This window comes from Pan troglodytes, chromosome 2 (assembly GCF_028858775.2).
Source record: "Pan troglodytes isolate AG18354 chromosome 2, NHGRI_mPanTro3-v2.0_pri, whole genome shotgun sequence".
Taxonomy (NCBI): domain Eukaryota; kingdom Metazoa; phylum Chordata; class Mammalia; order Primates; family Hominidae; genus Pan; species Pan troglodytes.
This window is the reverse complement of record NC_086015.1, coordinates 82,905,752-82,932,686: the sequence shown is the minus strand read 5'-3', so window position 1 is coordinate 82,932,686 and position 26,935 is coordinate 82,905,752. Positions and strand designations below refer to the sequence as shown.

The 26,935-nt window shown below is 35.8% G+C and overlaps 1 protein-coding gene across 15 annotated transcripts in view; it reads left to right on the top strand.

The window, feature by feature from the left end:
* The window catches only part of ROBO1 (roundabout guidance receptor 1), a 1,167,403-nt gene that overhangs the window by 1,126,699 nt on the left and 13,769 nt on the right, over positions 1-26,935 (top strand). For 5 of the 15 annotated variants that reach the window (XM_016941499.4, XM_024355571.3, XM_024355568.3 and 2 more), the window contains 6 exons: positions 1,875-2,210; positions 3,938-4,045; positions 6,675-6,819; positions 10,416-10,664; positions 19,930-20,336; positions 23,167-23,319. In XM_016941499.4, the coding sequence (XP_016796988.2) occupies positions 1,875-2,210; positions 3,938-4,045; positions 6,675-6,819; positions 10,416-10,664; positions 19,930-20,336; positions 23,167-23,319 (1,398 nt within the window). Of the gene's footprint in view, positions 1-1,874; positions 2,223-3,937; positions 4,046-6,674; positions 6,820-10,415; positions 10,665-19,929; positions 20,337-23,166; positions 23,320-26,935 lie in introns of all 15 variants that reach the window. The other 10 variants (XM_016941496.4, XM_063806043.1, XM_024355567.3 and 7 more) reach the window with 3 other exon arrangements.

Sequence of the window (26,935 nt, the reverse complement as noted above, 5' to 3'; positions counted from 1 at the left end):
CCAAACAACCCTTCCCCCCCCAAAAAAACCCCAATATTCCCAATATAGGAAATATTAAAATTATTGTATGGAATCTCTGTGATGATAGAAGTAAAATAACCTGTGGAATTAAGGAAAGGCGAGAGAGAAGTTGGATTTAAGTAAAGATGCTATACACTATAAAGAACAAATCATAGAGCAGTCTGCATGTCTGCCCTTAAAGCGAATCCTGAGTGTCCACTGGACATGGATGTGACGTATTCATGTGACCAAGTCTCTGTCCTCTAGAGGCCCATATTCTGAATGTCTAGACAGATAGATACTCATGTAATCATAAGTACAAGAAAAACTGGGTTGAGACCTATAGGAGAGAAAAAATGGCGATACCCATTTAATAGGTAGAGCTGTGTTGTCCAATATGGTAGCCATTGGCAACAGATGGCTATTTACATTGAATTAAATAAAATATAGTTTAAAACTCAGTGCCTCTTTTGCACTAGCTACATTTCTAGTGCTCAGTGGCCACGTGTGACTAGTGGCTGCTGTATCGGACAAAGTGGAGTGGACCATGTCCAATATCTCCAAAGTTCTGTTGGATAAAACAAATATAGACAGATTGGCAAAACAAAATGAGAATGCAAAAACCACATGATCTTTATAGTATTTCTTAACCACTGTTAAACAAAACTGGAAATTAGAAATAAGAATCACAAAGGCCAGATGAATCAAATATTTCTGTTCCCTGACGGTTCATGGTTGACATGCAGAATAGTTGAATTCAGTAGGATAGAGAAATTACACATTTTTCTTAAGATTATATTCACATTTACATCTTTAGTAACAAGCATGTTAATTTACAATTTTTAAACATATCCAGTTAAAAACCAATGCTACAGGTGACTTGTTAATGTTGGTACCACTTTTGGACAACATGAATAAAATAATGACATTTTTACCATTGTAATTTAATTTTTGTATTTAAAAACTATTTTAATTTAAAAATATGATTTCAGTTCTTCCTACCATTTTAATATTTTCAACTGCAGGCCATATATATATATATAAAATATATGAATGTATATATTATGTATGTATATTCAGTTATTTAATGTCCAAATATTTCAATAGAGAGAAAACTGGAGTGGAAATGAGATATTAGATATTTAAGTATTATTTCAGGCTTATTTGATTCAATGACCCAGGTTACTATGATTCCTTTTGTTATTATTATTATTGTCATTTTATATTTCTTTGATTGTCATTATGAAACCATGAGAAAATGATTATATAGCACGTTTTCTGGATAATGATTATCCAACATGACTACAACAAGAACTAATAGAATTCTTCTTAGTACTATTTACTATCATTTTACCCCTGTTCCCATATCTTTTAAATGTAGGTATTTTATAAAATACCAAAATCTCAAGTTCTTTGATCTATGAATAGTTTTTTCCTTTGGATTTTTCATTTATGTGCTTTGTCTGTTGCTTCAGCAGCTAACCAGTAGCTTCAAATAATTCAGTAACCAAAGACTAGAAAATAAAAAGTTGACACATAAAGATATACATGTATATATTATTTTAGTGGAATTCCTATTAATGAGGTTATTAAATGAAAATTATTTTAAATTGGATGAATTGTTTACTTCAGCACTATCAGAAATTCAAATTTATTTAGTCTCTACAAATTCTGTGTACCCTCTTTTATTTTTTCAATTATTAATTTTCTTTAGAAAGCACATGTAGATATTTGGCCGTTTTTATTGATCTTATTTAAGCCCACTTGTACTTTACATAACGATTTTCTGATGACTCGCAAAGCTACGTAAAAAGAAATTTAAAAGGAATAACCACGCAGAATGATTTTTTCCTTTTCCTCTCCATTGCACATAGCTGATTGTATAGCAAATTATAACAACCAACTGGATAACAAACAAACAAATCTGATGCTCCCTGAGTCAACTGTTTATGGTGATGTGGACCTTAGTAACAAAATCAATGAGATGAAAACCTTCAATAGCCCAAATCTGAAGGATGGGCGTTTTGTCAATCCATCAGGGCAGCCTACTCCTTATGCCACCACTCAGCTCATCCAGTCAAACCTCAGCAACAACATGAACAATGGCAGCGGGGACTCTGGCGAGAAGCACTGGAAACCACTGGGACAGCAGAAACAAGAAGTGGCACCAGTTCAGTACAACATCATGGAGCAAAACAAGCTGAACAAAGGTGAAGAGGCTTGTGCGTATTCCCATCTGTTTCTGTATGATACTCTCAGCACCTCGACTAGATGTTGAAACTTGTCTGCGACTAGCAAGTAAAATCTTTTCTTCTGTCGCTGAGATTTTCTTATTTCTTTGGTTTCAAAATTTCCATTGTCAAAGAGTTAATTAGCACAACAATAACCTTGGAAAATTTATTTTATAATAATATATAAGTATTTTCAAATGGTTTTGAGATTAAATTTAATAGCAGGTGAGGGATTGGGACGGACAATCTTTTATTCATGAGGCAGATGTACAACTGTCACAATACCTCGCATTTTCAATAAATAGACTATCCCATTCTTTCCACTAGAGGATGGAAGATAATTGCTTCTATGTGGTCATATAAACCAATGGCATTTTTATATCAACCTGAAATAAAATAATTAAATTAAACTCGAACTGGAGAAGTGGTTCAATTTGTTGTATGTCTCCCACCTCGTGTGGTTATTAAGACTGCTACAGTGTATAATTTTAGAACCTAAATTTCCTTGGTTGACCCGATTGAAGTCTGTCCGTATAGAACCTAAAATAAATTGAGTTTAGTATTAACTTGAAGCCGCAGAATAGTATTCTGTGGCCTGAAGGAAATGTTTCTGTATTGTAATGTGTATGAGTTGGAAAAGATAGGTGTTTGGTTTCTTTGTAGTCCTTTAGGCTACTGCTATAATATCATGATTTGCAAAGTTATACCTCTAGGAAAACCAGGATTGCTCTAATGTGAATAGATGGGGGCAATGCATCCCCACCTATTCCAGGGAAAGAATACACTGGAGATAATTGGAGACATAGACATTTTCTTTAGGTTTGGGTTGGGAACATTTTCTTTGAAAACGCGATTTATCACAGTTGAAGATGACAAAAATGTAACTTAAAAATTTCATTTAAGTTAATATTATGTTTTAACTCGAGAATGAAAGTCAGCTAGCGTTTTCTCAAGTTTAAGAAAGTACTTGATTGGTATAATAACCCAATTTAATAAATATGGATCGAGACTCCTGCATAAGTTCGTTACAAAAACTGACAAAAATGAATAGGACAGTTTCTGTAATCATGGAGTTTACAGTGGTGATTCAAACTATTGTCACATTATTCCTTCATAGTATATTGTTTTACTGTGGACTTCGGAAAGCCCTGAGAGCCTCTGCACAAATATTTCAGAACTCTGATTTATTGTTTATACTGCTTGTAAGCAGATTTGGTATGTCAGACCATAATAAAGAACCTGGAATGCAACTAGATGACAGATTATTACTGACTACATTCCAGTGTTGAGCTTATCATTTGGATTTTCACCTTTGCCTAAGTAGGCAGAAGCATTTCTGGGGCAAATTAAGAAATTTGTTTTTTTTTAATCGTAGATATATTTTTTATTAGCTATAACCTTGCTGACAGGTTTCAGTTTTATTTTTATGTATTGTGATTTACTTTTTATGATTTGCAGACATTTTTGTGATTCTTATTAAAATCATATTGGTATTATATTATTAAAGTTATTTATAGTTTATGTATATTTGGAGTATAAGCCTTTTTATATCCTGACAATCTGAATACAACAATAGAGGAGAAAAAAGGCAAATAAATGGTCCAATTTGTTTCTTTAGTTACTCAGAAATATAGAGAAAGCAGAGATGTGAAATCGCTCATGAAGAGAAAGTAAATGTTTATTGTTTTTTCATCTGATATGTCTAGATTATCGAGCAAATGACACAGTTCCTCAAACTATCCCATACAACCAATCATACGACCAGAACACAGGAGGATCCTACAACAGCTCAGACCGGGGCAGTAGTACATCTGGTAAGTAAGATGAACCAAAGAACTTCTCCTTTAAAAAGCTGGTACTTTCCAAGATTACAAATTGAGTGCTAATGGACTGACGTATGTAGGTGACATGTCTAAATCACTGTATGTAATTTGAGTCTCAGGCATGTGTCTTGTCTGCAATTTGAGGGACTTTCCACTCACTAAATCATTTTATGTTCTATTTGGCAACAAAGACTGAGTGTCCTATTTTCTTTCTTGTTAATGAGCTTTAGCAAAGCCAGAAGAAACATGTCTGCCTAATCTTTAAAGGCAGTTGAAACTTTTTCCCCGTTGGCCAAAATATAACTAAAAATGTTGCACAGAGTTAACCTGCTAAATATGTTGCCATTTGAAACGAGCTTATAAAAGCACATAATGTTTGAGGACACTTGAGCAGAATCAAAAGCCGGAGAGACAATAACATGAGATTCAGGTACAATAGGAGCCTGTCTCAGTTTATCATCCCTCTAGGATCCCTCAGTTCTTGCTCTGAAGCCTCGTAAAGCAACCTCCCAACCTCAGTCTGTAAGTGCCTCCCAAAGCCACATTGAGGCCTCTTCCCTGTGGTCTTCATGCTGTTGCAGCTGTTTGCCAGCTGTTTTCCTGATAGGGGCTGCAGATGGGAGCTTGCTGGGTACTTAAGTCCTGTTTTTCTAATTAAAGGCAGTTCGTTATTAGAACTAACATGTGGCACGTCACACCACAATGAGAACAAAACCGACTGATCTTGACTCTAGCAATGTTTCTCCAGGAGAGGGTAGAAATGCCACTTCCCGGCAACTGGATTAAAGTTGTTCTTAGGGGCTTTTAGCCAAGAGTCTCCACCCTTCTTCTGTAATGAATATGGCATTTGCATTTTACAGTTTTCCCTTAACTAACACGCTGGTCCGGCATTGTCTAGCCTGTGTTTCTGTTGGAATTAAGGGAGCTTAGAAATGGCCCTTTACCTTTTAGATTTACTCTGATTCTGTTATATGTTATTTGTTTGTTTTAACAATTAACATCTTATTAAATGACTTCTTTTTTGAAGCTAAGTCAATCCTGAATTAAGAGAAATATTTCAAGGATCTACTTTTAAGAAAATCATATGAAATATTTTAATATTTGATTATCTTATGCCATTTCATCTTTGAATTTTTAGTCACATAGAGAAAACCATATCTTAATGGGAAAATAAACAATGATTCTAGGTTATTAATCTTTAATTGACCTTCAGCATCCCTCAGCTTAGATACCTAGATCTGGGTGTTCTACTGCTATATATCATTTGATAGTCTGTGAATATATGGTAAAAAGATGTAAAGATGCGTGATGGTAATTAGGGAAGAGAACAAAGCAAGTAAATAAGGTATAGGAGAGATCTGTGATAGGCCTCTCTGGACTGATGGAGTTGCTACAGTAGATGTATATCAGGAAATCCAGAGGAAGATGTGGGTTAATGTCTAGTCTACAACACATGCACAGTTATCCCAATGCTGGACACCGGAGTGGTGGACGAGAGAAGTGAGAGACATACACATAGGACTGATAATCGTAGTTTATTAATAACAGCCTGTCCCTAGCCCACGCTTAGTGTGGTAACCTACCAGTACAAGAACATCTGGCTTAACAAACACTGCCATTTGACTGAAAATTCCCAAGTGACAAAAAAATCAAGGCTCATTGAATATGATCAGACCTGATTCATATATTACATGAGTTGGAGAAGGATTGGATAGGGTTAAAAAACTAAGGCCAAGATAATGCACTGATATAAAGGGAACTTATGAGAAAAATAATTATAGACTCATTGTCTATAATTCACATATGAATCAAAAATGTAACATATTGGAAAGGGGGATATTTTGTCCCAAAATATTTGTTGACCTAAAGTTTTTGTTAAAATAAATGCTCTCAAATATATAGCCTCTTGTGTTTAAAAAATATGCCAAATCTAAAATGAGAACACTGGAGCACTTGAATGATTGGGCTATATCAAACTACTAAGAATGTTCAAGCAACATCATTTTACCATAAGCCATCATTGTACAGAAACAGTGGCTGAAAACACTTCTGTCCCTTTTAAAAATCATTTTTCTGCTTCTTTTGTCATTAGTTCTATCAGTTATTCCAGCTATTATTTCATCTGTACTTGCCTTTCTGAAGGGAACTAGTAATTTCATTGTGCCTAAAACATTTCAATGGACAAGTACAAATTATATATATTCAGTGATTTAATGCAACAGTGGAACTCTAATAGATCGTATCTGTATCATATTGTATTTTAGGTTCCAGCAATTAAATAATAGAAAGGCACTCGAGAAAATATGTCTACAGCTCATTTGTTTGAGATGATAATCCATAATGCAATTAATTGCTGTAGGAAGATCACTATTAATGATATGACTTGAAACATTCATTCATGGTTTTATTGCTTTTTTGCTATTTATTTTGCGGTTATTCATGGCAGTACCTTGCATGTTCTCTTGTACAAAGTTCTGTTTAAAATTAATGAAAAAGCGTGTTTATCTCTGTATATATAAATGAATTATAAAATCATATTTACAAAAAATAATTAACTTGTGACTAATGGAAAAAGTTTAAAGGCCAGAGATCAATGGCTTCTATTTTATTTCCTTTCTAGGGAGTCAGGGGCACAAGAAAGGGGCAAGAACACCCAAGGTACCAAAACAGGGTGGCATGAACTGGGCAGACCTGCTTCCTCCTCCCCCAGCACATCCTCCTCCACACAGCAATAGCGAAGAGTACAACATTTCTGTAGATGAAAGGTAAGAGGAGCATCCAAACAGATGTAAACAGTGTAATATGATGGTTTCAGCCCATTTTCAGCAATTATTATACTAGGTGGTCAAGAGAAGACTGATTCCTAAGGTCCACAGTTGCCTTTAAATAAAATAGTGCTGGTCAGCAGGAAGTAAAAATTCTCCTTGCTGCTTCCAAAAAAGCAATCTGTGCTTTGAAAGATTCTTTTGGAACTTAGAATGGAATATAAAAATGATACATATTAGCTCATGTATCTATCCTGTGTGTGTATACATAATTTAACATATGGATATATAATTTTGTGATTTTTGAATATTAGAACTTCTGTGACAGGTCTTGAAATTTTTGAAAGATAATCGTGTGAATTTATACCACAACGATGGGATCCTGAAGGCTATTTGTTCTTAGATATTATCACCTTATGCTGAGAACTCTGTAGAAATGTAAACTTTACTGGATTGTTTCTCCCAAAGATTTAACAAGTATAATAATCCACATGATAGCAATTAGGAAGCTAGTGTACCTCTTTCTCACTCCAGAATCTGTAGAACTGGACATGGTACCGCCAAATGAAACAAAACAGCTGCTTCTTTAACATAACCAAAGGGGGAAAACTCCTTTAAGGTGGAGAATTAGCGAATAAATCGTAAAATATACCTGAAAATACAGTTTTTTCTGTGACTGCTGTAAAGACATCATTCCTTCATTCTCCACACACAGAGAAGTGTATTACTATGCCCAGAAACAAAGCCTCTGTGCTTCAGTTTTCTAATAATCTTTTTATAAAATGCATTTTTAAGTAAAATTCTTATATAAAAATATTGACAGGGAAATCTCATTATCCACAATATTTATGTGTTTTAAAATTCTTGTGAACAGTGAGTTAGCAAATGTTGAACCATTCATTGGTCCTAGGAGAAATACAGGGCTAGGTTCCTTCTAACCTCTAGCCACAACATATTTGTCCACTGACCAATACATAACCTTGTTTTATGTATGCGTTTTTAAAGAGGCTTATTTAATATATATTGTTCATTTATTAACATGGAACCCAATAAGCCATGCCTCAGCAAAGCTGATTTCGTAGATATATTTCTTTAAGGCACATTACAGCTTTCTAGGGCTTGGAAACACTAAAGAGCCCTTCAGCACTTCTTTTGAGGGCCATTTTAAGCAGGGAAATCACTAATATAAAGCTTAAAACATTTCGACAAACATGGCACTAAGTGAACCATGAAAAGGACGCTTGTTTACCGTGTGAGAACTGACACAAGAAAGCAAAGTGTATCCTTGTTTTACCTCAGCTGGGAACATGCACATCAGGCACTCAAATTTTTGGCCTCTTTGTGAGTCTGTGGGAATATGACCATGAAAATGCCACAGATACCAATTTGGGGGTTTACAAATAAATTACACCGAGTCAGCGAATTTGCAGATATGGAATCTGCAAGTAATGAAAATGAAACTGTATGTTTGGTTTGGTTTGGTTTGGTTTGGTTTGGTTTGGTTTGGTTGGTTTGGTTTTGTTTTTAGAAACAGGGACTCACCCCAGAGCTCGAGTGATCCTCCCATCTCAGCCTCCCAAGTAGCTGAGACTACAGGCTTGTACCACAGCGCCCAGCTAAGTTTATTTTTATTTTTTTGTAGAGATGGTATTTCACTGTGTTGCCCAGGCTGTTCTCGAACTCCTGATCTCAAGCGATCGTCCCACCTCAGCCTCCCAAAGTGCTGGGATTGCAGGCAGGCATGAGCCATTCCACTTGGCCTGAATGCATTTCCCAAGCTATTTTAACAACATTCATTGCTGCTTTCATTCACAAAAATAAGGGGACTAAAATGAAATAAGTGAATATAGGTTTAAAAAAAAAAAAAGCAATATAGGAGCTGCAACTGTGCCCCAAGGAGAAAGACTGATTCTAACTGAGAAGAATGAAGGTTTCGTGATTGGCTACATTTGTTCTTGATCTGGACAAATGAGACGGTTCTCAGTTAAGAAGAAGGGGTTTTATGGACATGGGACCACACAGATGTGGTCTCCTGGAAAACTAACATGAAACACATGGTAGGGAACGAGACGAAGCTGGGACAGCAAATGTAAGCCAGATTATGCAGATACTCGAGTGTCTTGCTTAGTCATTTATATTTTATTCTCTAAACAATTAGAGAGCCATTTCTTATTTTGAAGAGCACATGAATAGCCAGCATGTGATGCATATTAGTGTAATTTTGGAAGCAATGGAGTGACTGGAGGCTAGGAGACCAATTAAAAGATTGTTGCAGTAGCACATACAAGAAATAAAAATTACAGAATAGATTCTAGAGAGTTTTTATTGATAGAATAGAAATGAATTGGGGAGTAGTTTGAGGGAGAAGAAAGAAGTCAAAGATAACTAAAACATTTCTAGTTTGGATAAGTAGGCAAGTTGCTCAGCTGTTTGTTAATAAAGGAAACAAAAGAGAGGCAAAGAGGGAGATAGTGAGATTAGGAAAGTAAAGAAAGATGCAAAGAAACATTATTTGAGCATCAATTTTCCTGAGTTCAGGTAAACAAGGTGGATGGTAGAGAATGAACAAGGGAAATGGGTCCACAGTTTATATAATGTAGTACTTCATTGCCCTTATAATCGATAAACATATGCCCTGGGATAAGAGAAAAGAGAAAGGCATGAATGTTCCCCAAATCCATCGTGCTTCCCACCCATCTCCAGCAGAGGAATAGGGCATTTTATTGTTGAATGGTGTTGTGTTTTTCACTCACCAGCCTAAATGCAAGCCAACAACTTCATTTTGTGTTCAGCTGAAGAAATAGTGATCTACTATAATTTCAGAGAAAAAAAAATGGGTTGTATTGGACTAAACAGGTTGACCTCCATTATATCTTTCTCTGAAAAGATTGTTAAGAGTAATTTTTCTTGGCTGGGCACAGTGGCTCACACCTGTAATCCCAGCACTTTGGGAGGCTGAGGCGGATGGATCGCTTGAAGTCAGCAGTTCGAGACCAGCCTAACCAACATGGTGAAACCCCGTCTCTACTAAAAATACAAAAATTAACTGGGCATGGTGATGAGCACCTGTAATCCCAGCTACTCGGGAGGCTGAGCCAAAAGAATTGCTTGAACCTGGGAGGCGGAGGTTGCATTGAGCCGAGATTGTGCCATTGCACTCCAGCCTGGGCAACAAGAGCGAAACTCCATCTCAAAAAAAAAAAAAAAAAAGAGTAATTTTTCTCTAAATGTAGCAGCTCATCTTCAGGTCCTCTGTAATACCATCTTTGAGTCTTTTAGAGAACATATTGGAGGGACAAAATATACCAAATACATTTGGGCTGTACTAAATTAAGCCATGTTAAGTGAATTTTTTTTATTGCATGACTTCTAAGACCCTATAACATGCTAATGTCAATTGCAGTCCCTTAGAGAAAAATAGTTTATGCAGTAATTCACAAACCTTGTGAGGTAAAACCTTTTTCAATAATACCTCCTTAATGTGACTGAGAACGTTCAGATTTGAAAAACAATTTAAAGGTGACATTTCATTACTATCCAAATAGTTTATTTGAATAACCTGAAGTAAGTCTACACATCCTTATCATTTATTTTAGCTATGACCAAGAAATGCCATGTCCCGTGCCACCAGCAAGGATGTATTTGCAACAAGATGAATTAGAAGAGGAGGAAGATGAACGAGGCCCCACTCCCCCCGTTCGGGGAGCAGCTTCTTCTCCAGCTGCCGTGTCCTATAGCCATCAGTCCACTGCCACTCTGACTCCCTCCCCACAGGAAGAACTCCAGCCCATGTTACAGGATTGTCCAGAGGAGACTGGCCACATGCAGCACCAGCCCGACAGGAGGTACGTTGTCACTAGCCTTCTTTGCTGACAAATCAGATAATTTCTACTCCTCAGTGGAAGTTACCGAATGCTATCCCACGAAGTAATTTTCTTGTCTCATAAGCCTTTTCTGGCAGTATCATCCCATAGTAAACCCAGGCAATTAACATATCAAGTCATATTGTTGACCATTGCATTAGATTAATTGATCCTAGTGAACTTGCAACCGTAAAATAATGTGTATTAATACTCACCCACTTACAACTATTACATTCATAACCACATGGAGATCATGTATATGGTTTGCTAACTCTGTATCATATTATTGACAGTGGGTGTTTTTGTACTTTAGTGTTCCTTTTGTATCAATAAGTCACTTCTTTGGTCAGCAGAAAACAGATTTTCTCCTGTCTTTTAAAATTAAGTTTACATAATAATGTATTCCCTCATAACTATAATGTCACAGAAGAATGAGTTTCTCATAGTCTTTTTGTGTTGACCTCAGCTACCTTTATTTTGATTTAGATATGAGTTTTGAGTACTTTAGTCAGATTATTATATAGTGTGTGTGTGTGTGTGTGCTTGTGTGTGCTTAGACTTTTTTAAACCTATGTATTGAGCATCCCCAACCAATACGTTTTTGTTATATACAATGGCTTCACTTGGCATTTCTACCACATAAAAGCTGTTCCTGCACCATTTTAGCTCTTCTCTCATTGTTGATGATTTTATTTATACTGTTTTTTTGCCCTTGACACATTATATGTATACATTATTTTCTGTATTCCTAATATCATTTGAAATTGAGTATATTATTTGCCTCAGAAGAAGTTCCTTTGATATTCTCAAATGAATAACAAACTGTGATTTTTGTGGCTTGAATTTTACTCTGTAGATTAAAACAGAATTTTGCAATGTTTATTAACTCTTCTATTGTTAAGAGATTATTACCAGATTCAAATTACATACACTGTAAAAACAAGAAAGTAGTTAAGCTTTCTTCTATCTGGCAGTGAGGAAGTTGGATTGTCAGACATTTTAAAGTAATATTATTAACCCATGGAATGTTATGAAAATTGAGAGCAAATAAGGCACCTCTTTCCCATATTAAAGTCACAGACCATCCATGCTACTCTTATTAGAAGCTAATGAGAGACTAAAAGAGACCATTTAGCTCTGAAATATCTAAGCATTCTTTTTTTTGTTCCCTTGTCTTACCTTTTTTCCTCACCATTCCTGTCTCTGTTCTCAGGGTACCCAATATTTTCTTTCTCGCTAGCTCTTCTTTTGTATTCCTTATGTCCTCCTTTCCACCTTCCTTGATAACAGAAACCGGTTTTCCTTTATCTGTCTGGAATGTCCAGCCTCTTCCTCTTCATTCAGTTCTCCTTCTCTTCTTGGTTAACTCAACTCCCTTCATGCCTTCCTCTTCCTTGGCCTCCCTTCTGGCTCCACGCTCTCTCCCCCTGCTTCATTTTGTTGAACTCCTTCTGCCTTCCTAATTCGCATTCGCACCTCAGCCCACTGCATTCTGGCTTATAACGTTTTGCTTTGATCAGTCCATTGAAAGTAACCTCCTAATGGTCAAATGTAAAGACTTCTCAGTTTGTATCATACTTATGCTTTCTGCCATGATGGCCATTTTATAAATTGTTGTGAGAATCAATGGATAATGTGTGTAAAGCATCTGAAGCAGGGTAAGTATTCAAAAATATTAATGCCCTACAGCCCTCGCCTTTACGCCATCATCCCGTTGCTTGGTTCAACTCTTATATTCTGTTGGCTATTGAATTTCTTTACCCAGCCTAGTCCCTTCTCCTGAATGCCACAATATTTCCAGTTGAACTTCACCATGTGTCTGAATCCAAATTCTTTGTCTTTGGACTTGACTCTTTAAACTTATCTTTTCTTTTACTTTGATGGCTGTCTTGTTTAGAATTTTCAACCATTATTTATTTGACCAATGTTTTAAAATAAGATGGCTGAGGGAATAGGCAAAAATCATAAACAATACCTTTGTCATTTTGAAATCAGCCTAGTTATCCTCCTATTTAGTTTTTTCCTAGCATTCTACAAATGAGGTTATTCATGAAGTCACTTTAATCCAAAATGGCCCTTGATTTTGCTCCTTAGTTTCCATTCCTACAGCTGCTAGGGCAGGCCCTCCATCCCTGTCCCATGAAATCCCCCTTATCCTTAAATGGATTCCACTTTTCTTCTCTGTTTTTCTGTTCATTCTCACAATATTTTTATTTGCACACAAGAAGTCTGGTAATGTTCCCCCATTCAGAGTCAAGTTAGTGTTTAACCCAGTATTTAAAGGTTTTCACAATCCTTTTCCCTTTATTTACTTTCCCCCCAATTTCATCACATACACTCTTTTCTAATAAGTCTGTTTTAAAGTTCCTAAATTTGCCTGAAACTCATCAACATCCAGGTCTTCTACATGCTCTTTTCTGATTGCCCTCATCTTTCAAAGCCCTGTTCAAAGGACACGTCCTCTGCTTGCCTGGCAAAAGTCAACCCCTCTTCTTTACTCTTCATAAGAGTCTGTTCCCATCCCTGTTACCACACTATCCAGTTTTCATATTGCATTAGTATTTGCTGTTTGTATCTCTGTTTTCCTATTTAAATTAAAAGTTCTTTGAAGGCAGAACTCATCTCGTTCATGTCATTGAGTTCCACAGAGCTTTCTTCAGTAAAGTATTTGATGAATGGAATCGGATACTATGGAATAATTGGAGTTGACCTACTGTCTATTGTTTCAGGCAAATGGATGCTTGTAGAACTTGAGGCAGATATATGTAATTGGGTAATACATTAACTATGTGCACTTACAATCAATTTGACTATTTTCAGCCTTTCTCAAAGGTATGATTTTCAATCTGTAAGGGTATTATGGATTTTATTTCCAGGGTCATTGCTGGAAATAACACTGGGCACTAATAAAAAGTAAGTGAAAGCCCAATTTTAAAAAGTGCTTTAACTGCTTTTTTATGATTAATGTATATTCTATATGTTTACTATAGAAATTTTTGAAAATACATATAAACAAAATGAAAATATAAAAGTCCCAGTGATCTATGTAATCAGAAAATCACTGTGAAGACCTCAGTAAAGATCCTTTCAATCTTTCTTCTCTACTTATATATTGCTTGGATTTATGATACGCCAATATTATTTTATAAACTACTCTTTTCACTGAACAGCATTTTTTCACGTTATCTTTTTATTTAGACACTTGTGTAAAGTGTGTAACTCTATTTAACCAATTCCTTAATATTGGCTATTTTAATTGTATCTACCTTTTTTGATACTATATACAATGTTGTGATTTCCATCTTAAGTATTTGAATGAAGTCTCCTCTTGATCCCTTGATCTATTCTAATGTCTGCCCCATCAGTAGACGACTTCTGATTCTTATCATTCTTCCATTTCCCTAATGGTACACTCATAGATATAGATAGCTATTTCTCTACAAATCTCTTTCTGTAGCTTCAGACCCATATATCCAACTACTTATTCCTGTAGGTTTTTACTGCCTAAATATCATTCTGAGTGATACACATATCTCCAGCCATAAATGCACTTTCCTAGTTCCGACAGCCATTTTCTCTCACCTGCATTACAGTAATGTTCTGCTAAGTGGTCTTGTTGCTTCAGCCTTGCTCCTCCTTCAATCTAATTCCTTGCTGCAGACTGTGCAGAGGCATTTTCCTAAATTGAAACACTGATCAAGTCTCTCCATTGCTTAAGATCTCTCAATGGCTTCCCATTTTTCTTAAAATAAAAGCAGGGTTCCTTAATGTAGCAATCAAAGCCCTTTGTGATCTGACCCCTGTGTGCCCTACCATCCTTACCCATTGCTACTCCCCGAACAATGTCTGTGATGTCTTCACTCTAAGTTTCTTCTAGTTCCTGAAATAAGCACAATTCTCACTCACCTCAATATCTTTGCACGTGCTCTCCCATCTTCCTGGAACACCATTTTCTCCTCTCCTTTTGGAGCTTACACCTATGTATCCTTTAGATCCAAGATTAAATGGCAGATCCTCCTCAGTAAATCTTTCCCTGATGTCCCAGCTTTGGGATAGGAGCCATATTTATGTGTTCCCACAACACTCTATATATCCTCTGTCATTGCATATTTAATTATTTGTCTCCTCCACTAGACTAAAGTCCCTTTAGACATGGATATCTATTTCATTTAGCTGAATTCCTAACATAGTGCCCGAGTTCCTGTTTCTATTGCTGTCTAACAAACCACTCCAAAATGTAGTGAGCTAAAGTAATCTAATCATTTTATTCATAATCCCATGAGTCAGGAATTCTGAAAGGATTCAGCTGGACAATTCATCTCCAATCCATATGGCTTTAGTTGCTTGGCTGGGGATGGAAGATCTACTTCCAAGTTAGTTTCTTCACTCATGTGTCTGATGTCTCAGTGCTCCTTGACCTCTGTCTCTTTCCACATGGAGTCTTATCCTCCAGGTCTCACCATATAGTATGGACTTCTCATAACATGGGGTCTCAGGTTAATGGCAACTCTTTCATGGCAGCTGGCATCCAAAAGGCAGGAAGGGGAAGTTGCCAGGCCAGTTAACATTTAGAACTGGTGCATAGTCTTGCTTCTGCCACATTGAATTAAAGCAATCACAGAATCCATCCATCCAGATTCGAGAGTGTTGAACTCATCTACCTCTCTTGATGGGAGAATGGCAAGTTCTCATTTCAGAATAGCATTTGGAATGGGAGATATTGCTATGGACATTTTGTAGAATACAGTCTGCCATGGCTAGATATGTAGCTTACATTAAGTATGTTTACCTTAAAATTGAATCCTTACCTATCATAAAGCATAAAGCATGTTACCTAAGCTCTGTTTGCCTGTGATCTTTTTGGTATAAATCTAGCAGTCTTTACCATGGTAGGCTCACAGTAAATGTTTAAAGAATAAATACATTGATTACATTTATATTTATTGATAAGGGGTGCAGATAGTGTGATACATTAATAAAATTACTGAACTTAAACCATTATAACACTGCAAGTCGAATTATATAAACATTAAAGACCTGCATTATTATGAATATTTCAATTTTGGTATTATAATGAACTTCTAGGGTATTCCATTTTTGTCTAAAACTGGGTAAACTAGGTGATCAACATAATAGGAATTTGTCTTCTCTTTTTTTCAAACAATAGCTGGGAAAATAATATAATTAAACTTATTCAAATATGTTGTTTTAAAAAGTGATTGATATACTTAACTTTATTGCAGTATAGTAAAAGTCTCTAGAAAAGTAAAAATTATGTTCATATATGGAATACATGAACATTTACTTGTTTTATTAATACAGATAAATTGAGGTAATAGTTACTTTTACAAGAAACTGAAGCTACGCCGGTGTTAGAACAAAATCTCAAAGGTGTGCATTTTTCTCCTTTGTCTTTTGCCTGGTAAATGCTATATGGTGAATGGTATAAACACCTACTTTGATAAATTAATGACATCATTCCGCTTTTCTCTTGAACATGTTTATGAAGGCATCATTCTTGCAGGAGACTAGAGTGTTGCGATACACAGTCATATACTTATACATTATTTCAGAAGACATTGAAACCCCTCGGGGAGAAATCTAGAGGGTTGAGGTTCATTTGCAACAAGTCCCACTTGAGTGCAGCATCTTGAAATGGCTTTTTGTTTTCCAATAGAATGTATTACATATTTCAAACTGTACATGTTTATCACACATTCCCTGGGCTTGCCTTATTTACAGATGGTTTGAATAAATTTTTCTGTCTTTCTTCAATATTTGTAAAGGGTGGTTGTAGTTAAAAGCCAGCCCTTGTTTTACATGAAGATGTATTTGCTCTACAGAATGTGAATTATCCAAACACAACAATGCTGGCATCCTTTCATAGTGAAGTCGGCCATTCTGCATCTTTCTTTATTGAGGGTCAAAATAGTCTCCTTTGTGCTAAAAAGTCTTACATGTCTTTAAGAAGGAAGAAATTTCTTGTGGTATTTTGGGTTTGTATGCTGACAAAGACTGTAAATTAACTTTTAAGTGTGGTATTTTATTGCATTCCAAATTAAACAATGGTTTTCCTCCTATGTGTATAACACTCCATATTGAAACAATTATCTATTTTAATCTCTTAAATAACTTCAGCTTTGGCACATTTTTCATATTTCTCCTAGTGCCACACACAGACACTTTAAAAACCACCCAGAAATGAAAAATAATGCATTATATTAAAGAATGTTGTGTGTATATATAACAGATATATACACATAATAATATATAATTACATATATGTGTGTATATGCATACTTTTTCAATGTAATATATTAGCTTTTATTTCTTGGTTTTTTAATACATCTGTATATGGCACATATCTCTCCTAGCTTATGTGTATACACACACACACACACACACACATATATATATAATATATTTACACTTATATATGTGTGTGGAAGGTCATGCCCTTGGAAATAAACTTTGGTTTTAAATTCTGCATTTGATACATGTGATCTGTGGCAACTTTGGTAAGACCCTTAATCCCTCTGAATTTCAATATTCTCCCCTGTAAAATGATCATTTAAAAAGTAACTCAAAAAGTTATTGAATTAAATGAGTAAGTCTTATAAAATATGCTTAGCTACAAAGTAAGTGCTCATTAAATGAGTTAATTGCAATATTTTTAATAATCATTTATTTTTAATGTTTTCCATTTCTATTGAACAGATTTATCAAAGTTCAAATTCATTGGGATAAAAAGCAGAAAATGTTTTTCTTCTTTTTTTTTGAGATGGAGTCTCACTCTGTCGCCCAGGATGCAGTGCAATGGCACGATCTTGGATCACTGCAACCTCCGCCTCCCGGGTTGGAACAATTCTCCTGCCTCAGCCTTCCGAGTAGCTGGGATTACAGGTGTCTGCCACCACACCCGGCTAATTTTTGTATTTTTAGTAGAGACGAGGTTTCGCCATGTTGGCCAGGCTGGTCTTGAACTCCTGATGCCACCCACCTTGGCCTCCCAGAGTGCTGGGATTACAGGTGCACACCACCAAGCCCAGCTTGAAAACGTTTTTCTTCAAAAAACTCCCATGCCACCCTAGAAACTGTGCCATATCAAAGTTATTTTTCCCTCTCTATAGTAGAGATCTTGGAGCAGATCCTACTGGTTTTAACTTTATTTAGATCTTGACCAGGTCCTGTATGGTTTTGTTTTGTTTGCTTGCTGTTAAAATCTAGTTCTATTAATTTAATGTCATGTAATTAATTTTTTTTTTTTTTTTGAGACAGAGTCTCACTCTGTCACCCAGGCTAGAGTGCAATGGTTTGATCTTGGCTCACTGCAACCCCTGCCTCTCGGGTTCAAGTGATTCTCCTGCCTCAGCCTCCCGAGTAGCTGGGATTACAGGCATGCACCACCACGCCCGGCTAATTTTTGTATTTTTAGTAGAGACAGGGTTTCGCCGTGTTGGCCAGGCTGGTCTCAAACTCCTGACCTCAGGTGATCCACCCACCTCAGCGTCTCAAAGTGCTGGGATTACAAGCATGAGCCACCACGCCCAGTCATTTCTGTTCATTTTAAAACCTCAATTGTGCATTCCCAGACATCCTTTGCCAAATGCCCTTTTCTGTGGCAATGGTGGCATGGAGAAAGTGATCATGTTCTGCTTTTAAATACCTCCCTCCACCTGCCTCTGCCAGGTGCATTCTCCTAGGGCTAAGGCAGGGAAGATGGAATGAGAAAAGGGCAAACTAGATGAGGATCCAGTCTTCTGCTTGGTTAGCTCTAAAGGCTATTCTTATCTCATCTTACTCTATGAGTATCATAAGGGTGCTAAAGGAGAGGTGCCGACATTCACTTATCCCACTGATGAAGGCCTCAATCCTGGGCACCATCTCTAGGCATTTGCAGTTCTTAAGTGATTTATCCATATCTTCAGGTAAACTACCAGTTGATGGCATTCATGCTGTATCTCTCCTAGCCTCCCAAGCTGTGGAGGTCACCAGATGACCCTAGACCCTAATCTCAGCTGCTCTCCAATACCAGTGCTCAGTTTGGCAGCTTGTGTAGAATCTATCCTCTTTACTTCTCAGGAGTCCAAAATTTGATGAGGTGTTTTAATGACCTTTCCATCTGAAAGTCCTCCATACGTCACCTCTTTACCCTTGCTTAGAGAATATTAGGACTGTTGAGCAAGTCACTGACCAAAGACTCCTCCAACTAGAAATCCAACCATGTCTTCCTTTTTTGATGGCACTCTTTTAATTTAAGAGTTATTCTCTTAGCATTCTCCTCCCATGGGGATGACTTCCTTCCACGAATCTTGCTTCCTACTAAAGTCAAAATGCTCTATACCTTCTTGGTCATCTATTCACTGTGGATCATAGCCCTAGTGGTGTTAGTGGAAGGATGGCTTCTAGCTGTTGTTATTCTTCATCTTTGCAGAGAGTTGGTTGAAACCAATTAATTGGTAACTGTTTACCTATATTTTGGGAGACTACTTCATTTTGTCCTCAACTCTGGTTCTTAAATTAATTCCAGGACATAAGAAAAAATACCTTTAAATATATTTTTAAAAAAGATAGAATAACAATAAATGCAATAGTGTTAAAAATAGTTAATGATCTTTAATGAAACTCATAGCGAATAAATCAGAGAAGAATTACTCTTGGCTTCCATAGCTTTTTTTTAATAGAATAAAATCTAAAGGAAATTATATCATATGCTGAATGTGTGCTTTTTTAAATCTTATGAAATTTTACTCTTTATAGTGAAGATGAATGACTTCATTTGCTTGAAAAAGTAGGAGAGGTGATTTAAAAAAGGGAAAGAAACAGATGTTTGCAGAGCAAAGTGTTTCAGGATGAATGTCAGTTGTCTTCAGTAATGATAAACTATGGATAATATTTGAAATGCTTTAGGACAGATACATATGTGTATGTTTTCAAAACAAGTATTACTTTTCCTTTTTTCATGAAACATAATCCAAATGATAAAACATAAGAAGGCTTAGAGATAACTGACTATATTTCTATTAAACTTGAATCAGAAAGTAACCCGGTGGAGCCTCTGGTTGCGAAGTGCAACTCAATATAAAATCAAACTTAAATATATTGTGATATTCAGTTGTTTTTCTGAACATATGAGCTCAAAAGAAGTAAAGGTCAAATCTGCATGCTTGTGAATTTCTTGGGTAATTTGTCCTTTTATGTCTTAAATAACAAGCTGAGCCAGACCTATTTATTTATCTTCATACAGACGGCAGCCTGTGAGTCCTCCTCCACCACCACGGCCGATCTCCCCTCCACATACCTATGGCTACATTTCAGGACCCCTGGTCTCAGATATGGATACGGATGCGCCAGAAGAGGAAGAAGACGAAGCCGACATGGAGGTAGCCAAGATGCAAACCAGAAGGCTTTTGTTACGTGGGCTTGAGCAGACACCTGCCTCCAGTGTTGGGGACCTGGAGAGCTCTGTCACGGGGTCCATGATCAACGGCTGGGGCTCAGCCTCAGAGGAGGACAACATTTCCAGCGGACGCTCCAGTGTTAGTTCTTCGGACGGCTCCTTTTTCACTGATGCTGACTTTGCCCAGGCAGTCGCAGCAGCGGCAGAGTATGCTGGTCTGAAAGTGGCACGACGGCAAATGCAGGATGCTGCTGGTGAGTCCTAACACTTTTCACCAAGCTGGGAAAGAAAACTCAATGTATATATGTTTGTTGCTGATTCTGTCCTATGATCTTACGTCCTATTTGAAAAGCATCTATTCTTACAGTTTTTTTTTTTTTAGCTGCCTAAGGAAATGACAGTCCAAGAATATGACTTAGTTGGATTATTCCCTTTTCCTTGACAAGGCTTTTTAAATCTTCTATTTAGTTTTTATTTAATAAATCTTACATAATATGAGTGATAGGGAGCTACCTCATTTTTTAGGATAGCCATAGCAAATATACGTATTACACAAATTGATATAATTTCTTTAAACTATACATACAGTCAATTAAATGAAGTTTGTGTTTTTGAATGTATACTCTAATTTTTTGTGTAGAACCTCACCAAAATCAAATTTGTTGTGATAGTTCTCTTGTTTAAATAAAAATTCTGTAGGGAAAATACATAAATATCCAAGTAGATCACTTTGACCTTTGGAAAATGGGCTATTTCTCCTTAATTCCCATTCTCTTTATGTCCTCTCAAATTAGAATATTAATTGGGAAGATATGACGGTATATGTAATGTGCATACATTTTCAAGCATAAACGTTCCATACTTACAGTAAACATTTTAAATATAATAATTGGGAGAGCAAGCTAAACCAAGTGCTTTTCATATTTTTACTTTCATTGCTAGTAACCAATTTTTAATTACCATATATTCATCTTTATGTTACAACATATTTTTACTTATCTCCTCCTCTTCCCAATTCTGTTTAGAAAGTAAATAGTTCAAGAAAGAAAAGAATTTAAATGTAAGACTTATTTATCACATGATTTTCATTTCTGTAGAATTAATATATACATTCCCATACATATTTTTGTGTGTTTATATTTTTGATAGCCAAGAAAATCTAAATAGTAGAGTGAAATGATCAGCAAGAAAGAGATACATTTCAGAGAAGGAAAAGGCCATCACAACAAGTCAGTTACTGGTATTTTACTGTTTTATTTTTCTTAATTTAATAACTACCACATTGGTAGTTTTCCATGGTCTTTTCACATATTGGATTGGCCATTATTTTTTATCAGTGTAGAATATATTCAGATAAAATGTAAATTACATTATAAAGTCATCTCTATATATTATTTATCAAGAATGTGTTACAGGAAAAAGATTTCTAATATCTCTCAACTTATTATTGTAGAATATATATTTATTTTGGCCAGGCCTATATTTTATGTCATTCAATCAAATATGGTTTTTTATTCCTCTAGTAGCTGCTGAATGTAATAAACTATGCAAACCTAATTATCTTTCTTAATAAATAAATAGCATCTAACTTTACATACGGCTTTTGTTTCCTCCTTATTTTTTAACCTTCTGTAAAAAATGGTGAAATTAAGCATCTCAAACCACCGCTTTGAGAATACGTTAGAAAATATTTCAGTTTATTAAATGGACGAAACATAGAAATAACATTGAAAATTCATCTGTAAACAACCTTATAGCTCAGAGTCTGTGAGCAGTGGATGGCCTTACACAGTAGAATGAATAATGGGTTCAGTCTCAGCCCTAATTCTCTGTTTTCATGGATATGTAACTTTAATTGTAATAGTCTCCATCATAGCTAAAGAGAGTTTGGTTTAAAATTTTATTGTTTTGTAATTTAATGGCACTTCTGGTTTTCCTTGAGCTCATAATTTTAATTAACTAAACATGCATTGGCCTCTGCTTATTGCAGTGTCTTTTCAGGGAATGACGGTGCTTGTCATGTGACTTGAAGTTAATATGAATATCCAATCACACTGCTTCTCACTTGGCTGCATTAATGTATATTATTTAATATGCTTCAGTTATCATCTTTAAATGTGTTGATTGCACTATATGTGGCTTCTGTTTATAGCCAAAAGACATGTTGTCGCGGTCCATTTGAAGTTTCTTGTGGTACAGTAGAAAGTTCTGGATTTGTGACTAGAATTTCTAGAAACCAAAACAGTGAAAGTCAAACATAGGACCAATATATCTCCATTGGGATTATGGATTAAATATGTTGTAGGTGTTGTAATACAGCATCTATGTAAGGCACCAGAGAATGTGGGAGCTTTGAAATACGCCATGTCTAATTAGTAAATTCAATTCCCACTGGTACCTGGGGTTATTGTTTCTCCAAAACCAAACATCTACCTCTTCCACCACCAAAAAAAACAGAAGTCTTGGAGGGATCACGTTAAGTATCCAGAACTAGCAAATATTTAGAGATAGAAAAGAGATGTAAGTAATTTTTGGCAGACCTAAATGTGTGAGCTAGATCAATTTCAGACCACCTGAAGAGAATACACCTGAGTCTGTCTTCAAAGTATACTATAAATATATGTTTAATTAAAATATGGGTGCCATTAGTACTGTTCATTTTTCTTAGAACATGAATTTCTTAAGAACTTTAGCTCTTCTTTTGAAAAAGCAACAAACATTGGCTATATTATGCAAACATTTAATTACTACTTTTTGTTTAAGTATAACGTTTTAGTGAAGCTAATTGCAAAAATAATTGGAATACTTTTCTTTAATAAATAGGTATCATGAACTTTAACAGAATAAAAGCACTGCAGTTTAAAACAAATGAAATAAGCAGAAACTGCTTTTGGGGTATTTTTTCCAGTAAATAGCGGAGTGACAACAAGCCTATTATTTGCTAGAAGAGTTTGTTTAAGCTTTTTTTGTTGCTTTTCAGAAAAATTAAAGCTGTTTCTGGTTTTAATGTTTTCTTTTTGTTGTTCCTGTTGTAATTAAAATTCACTGATGAGTTTGGCTTGGATTTTTTTCTTTTCTCCTTAGGCCGTCGACATTTTCATGCGTCTCAGTGCCCTAGGCCCACAAGTCCTGTGTCTACAGACAGCAACATGAGTGCCGCCGTAATGCAGAAAACCAGACCAGCCAAGAAACCGAAACACCAGCCAGGACATCTGCGCAGAGAAACCTACACAGATGGTGAGTCCATTGACACGGATGAAAACATCTATGAATCTCGCCTATTTACCCTGCCTCTCTAGGACTAGCAAATGCATTCACTGATGTTAGAAATTACATTAAAAATTTATTAACAATCAGCTTCATATTACTTATAGAAGCGACCTACTTACATATTTTGTCAAGCATCTCTACTCCTTGCAGTTTTCTGATAAGCTTGTTATTTAAAAAAACAAAACCATTTGTAGATCCTTAATATTTTTGAAAGTTATTTTATAGTTTCAAACAAATGAACATCACTGTAGTTGAAACTGATAGTTGAAGTAATGGCATAGGTTTAACCTTTGTCAGATTTACTGATAAATCCTCCAAAGTGTCTTCATTTTTTTATTTTACAATTTTGCATTCAAATAGAAGACAGTAAATGTGTTTGAATATTAATTCTAACAACAGTGGTGTTACGAACAGTTATTTTGGGCACCAAAAGATAAATCACCTTTCTTCATGCCTTCACATACAATATCCACTCTCACTGAAGAGGTAACGTTCATATTCTCGAGGCAGCACAGGAGGAAAATGCAAACAGTGTGATTTTGTCTAGAAAAAGCCTTTAATGAAAGTGCCTCAGGTGGCCCAGCATTTATTAAACCACCACCTTCTCATTTTATAAAACAACCCCACAGGCTTTGTTGGAAATTCATGTAAGATAAATTCTCTCAGACTCACTGCTGTTGTCAAGTTTGCTACATTTGCTAAAGGGGTGGAGGAAGAAGGGTGTTACAGGCATAGTTCCCCCACCTCCTGGTTCTCTGCAACAAAATCTGATTAGGACTTTCATTACCAGTCAGCAATTTTTCAAAAAGGGCATCATTTGCCATTATCATATGAAAGCCTAATATTATAGATCCTTATCCAAGGTTGCAAGGAAGGTTTTCTGAGGTACTTCTCCCTATGATTCCTACCACTTGACAGAAGAATTTAATACAAAGCTCACAGCATGATGAGCACAAGTAATTTTGCAATGAGTGGCTGTCCATGCTATTATCTATACTTTATTCTGAGTATTTTCTCTCACTGGCATCTATCTGATATTAGACTACATTAAATACTGGTGTGACACAGCGCACCTGGGCCTCCTGGCTTCTGCCCAGGACTCTTTTGTTAGTAAAACTGAGCTGTCAGAATATTATCTGATTTTGAAGGGTTATTACAGTGGCTTTTTGCATGTTTGCCTCTGTGAAGGGACAAACACTAGGTATAAATCCCCCAACTCTACCAGCAATTTTACATTTATGGGACCACGAGAATGGCATTTTTCAAGTTTTATGGCTGTTTTATCAAATTTTATTATCTAGAAGAGAGTGCTTCTCACTGAAAAACTGACCAAACATCAAGCCTGGATGTAAACACATCTAAATTGAATACATAAGGGAGAAAATCTGGCCTAAAGCCTTGTGTAGATCTTTCTACCACATATTTATACTTGTTCAAAGGGGAATCTGGCATTGAGTGACGCTTTTTAAAAATGTTTTAAATAATGTAAGCATGCCAAGTTAAAGAATATTGTATCACAGTTATAAATTACACTATGCTTGAAAATTGTCTGTATTTATTGTCCCACGTTCTGTAGTACTTATTTCAGTGTTAATAATTAAATATAATTCTAACTAATCCCTGAATAATAACTATTAAATTGAATGTTGATGCCTCCAAGTTATGTTTTAAATTAATTTCAGAAATACCAAAGACATATATTGAAATATTTATGAAGCCAAAAGTTAATCTGAACTGTTTATTTGGATTTCTAATTGCTCATTTCGCAAAAGTGATTATGCAAAATTATGATAGTGTATACTGCAATGTAAAAGCCAATAATTATTTTCTCTAAGTCACAAAAATAGATAAAATGGAGAAATGACTAAAGCTATTACAGCATTCACTTTCTTTCAATATTTTGGTAACTATCCTTCAAGTTATGTTTACTGTACTAACAGGTCTTTATGCTGAATGCTTACTGTTTGGTAAAGAAACACAAAATAACAATGCTGTGTCTTATTATATACATATCCCATCATGCATATTGATTAAAGTCATATAATGCAGATTCTTGTTAATGCACTAAATAAAAGAAATGCAGACACGCTGGATGGCAGTGGTTATGACGTAGAGACAAAAGCCATTTTTTCAGAAATTATTTTCCCAAATTACTACACTGCATTTTTGGAAAAAATATTCATAGACCAACTCATGAAGAAGCTCAATGGCAGACACAATTGGTACAATTTATTAAAAAAGAGAAGGGAGAGGAAGAAAGAATTTAAAGAGCTACCGATTGTTAAAATGTGAATTGAACATATTTGTAAGACATGAAGGATTTTGTGGGGTTTTTTTTCTTTTCAGTGGGCAAAATGTATGGATTATGATGGATGAGTTTGATTATTGTCAATACATTTATGTGAACTATTGTTCAGAATATGGTTTGTCAGTATTGATTTTGTAGCATCTTTACTTTGTAAATTTTGTTCAGATTATGACATTCCTTTGTAGAGTCTTTAAAAACTATATAAAGAAGGATAAAGAGTGGCCATGTCTGAACGGATAAAGAGTAATTTGCGATGATCCTTCTCAGTTAATCCTTGTATTAGTTTGCTAGGGCCGCCATAACAAAGTACCATACACCAGGTGGCTTAAAAAACAGAAATTTATTTCTTCACAGTTCTGGAAGCCAGAAGTTTAAGATCAAGGTGTCCGTAGGAGTGGTTTCTTCTGAGGCCTCTCTCCTTGGCTGGGAGACGGCCATCTTCTCCCTGTGCTTCACCTGATCTTCCCCCAGTGTATGTGTGTGTCCTAATCTCCTCTTGTAATGACATCAGTTATGGATTAGGACCTACCCTGGTGACCTCATTTTAACTTCATTACCTCTTTAAAGACTCCAAATACAGTCACATTCTGAGGTACTGGGGGTTAGGACTTCAACATTTGAATTTTAAGGGGGCACAATTCAGCCCATAACAGTGCACCAGCCCCTGACACCTGGCATTGTGGCCAAACCTTGCTCTGCGGTCAAATCCAAGGTCTCGTAAGCACGCAGGGAGAACTCGATGCAAAGGAGAGTGCTGCATGCTTCAGTCACACTGACAGGCGGTATCTAATGATTTATTTATTCCATATTTGCCTCTTACAAGTTGAACCCAGATAAAGGGTGGGATTAGGATATATGAATATTTATTAGCCAGAGTCTTATTGAGTAAAAGCCAGGAATAAGTGCATTTCTAGGACCTTCTAATAGATTCTTTCCATCCTCTCTCTTCAACCTCTCTAATGCATTTACATAGTTGATTTAAAAACCAAATCTACATTATTTCTCCATTCCTACTTTTCATAAATTATAAATTCACCACCCTCTTTGGAATGATGTTATTTTGACTTGATTTATCATTAATTACAAGGTCTGAGGACTTGAAGCGGTTAAGTAAATAGAGTGCTGGATCTCTATAGCAGGTTAATGTTGGCAGAATTGTCTGAATGCATATGTTCTTATATGTTACTTTACATGCATTATACTGTTATTTGGAAAGTCTTGTAGAAAGAATGAGTGTTTATAAGATTACATGAAGTCTACACACATACATACAAA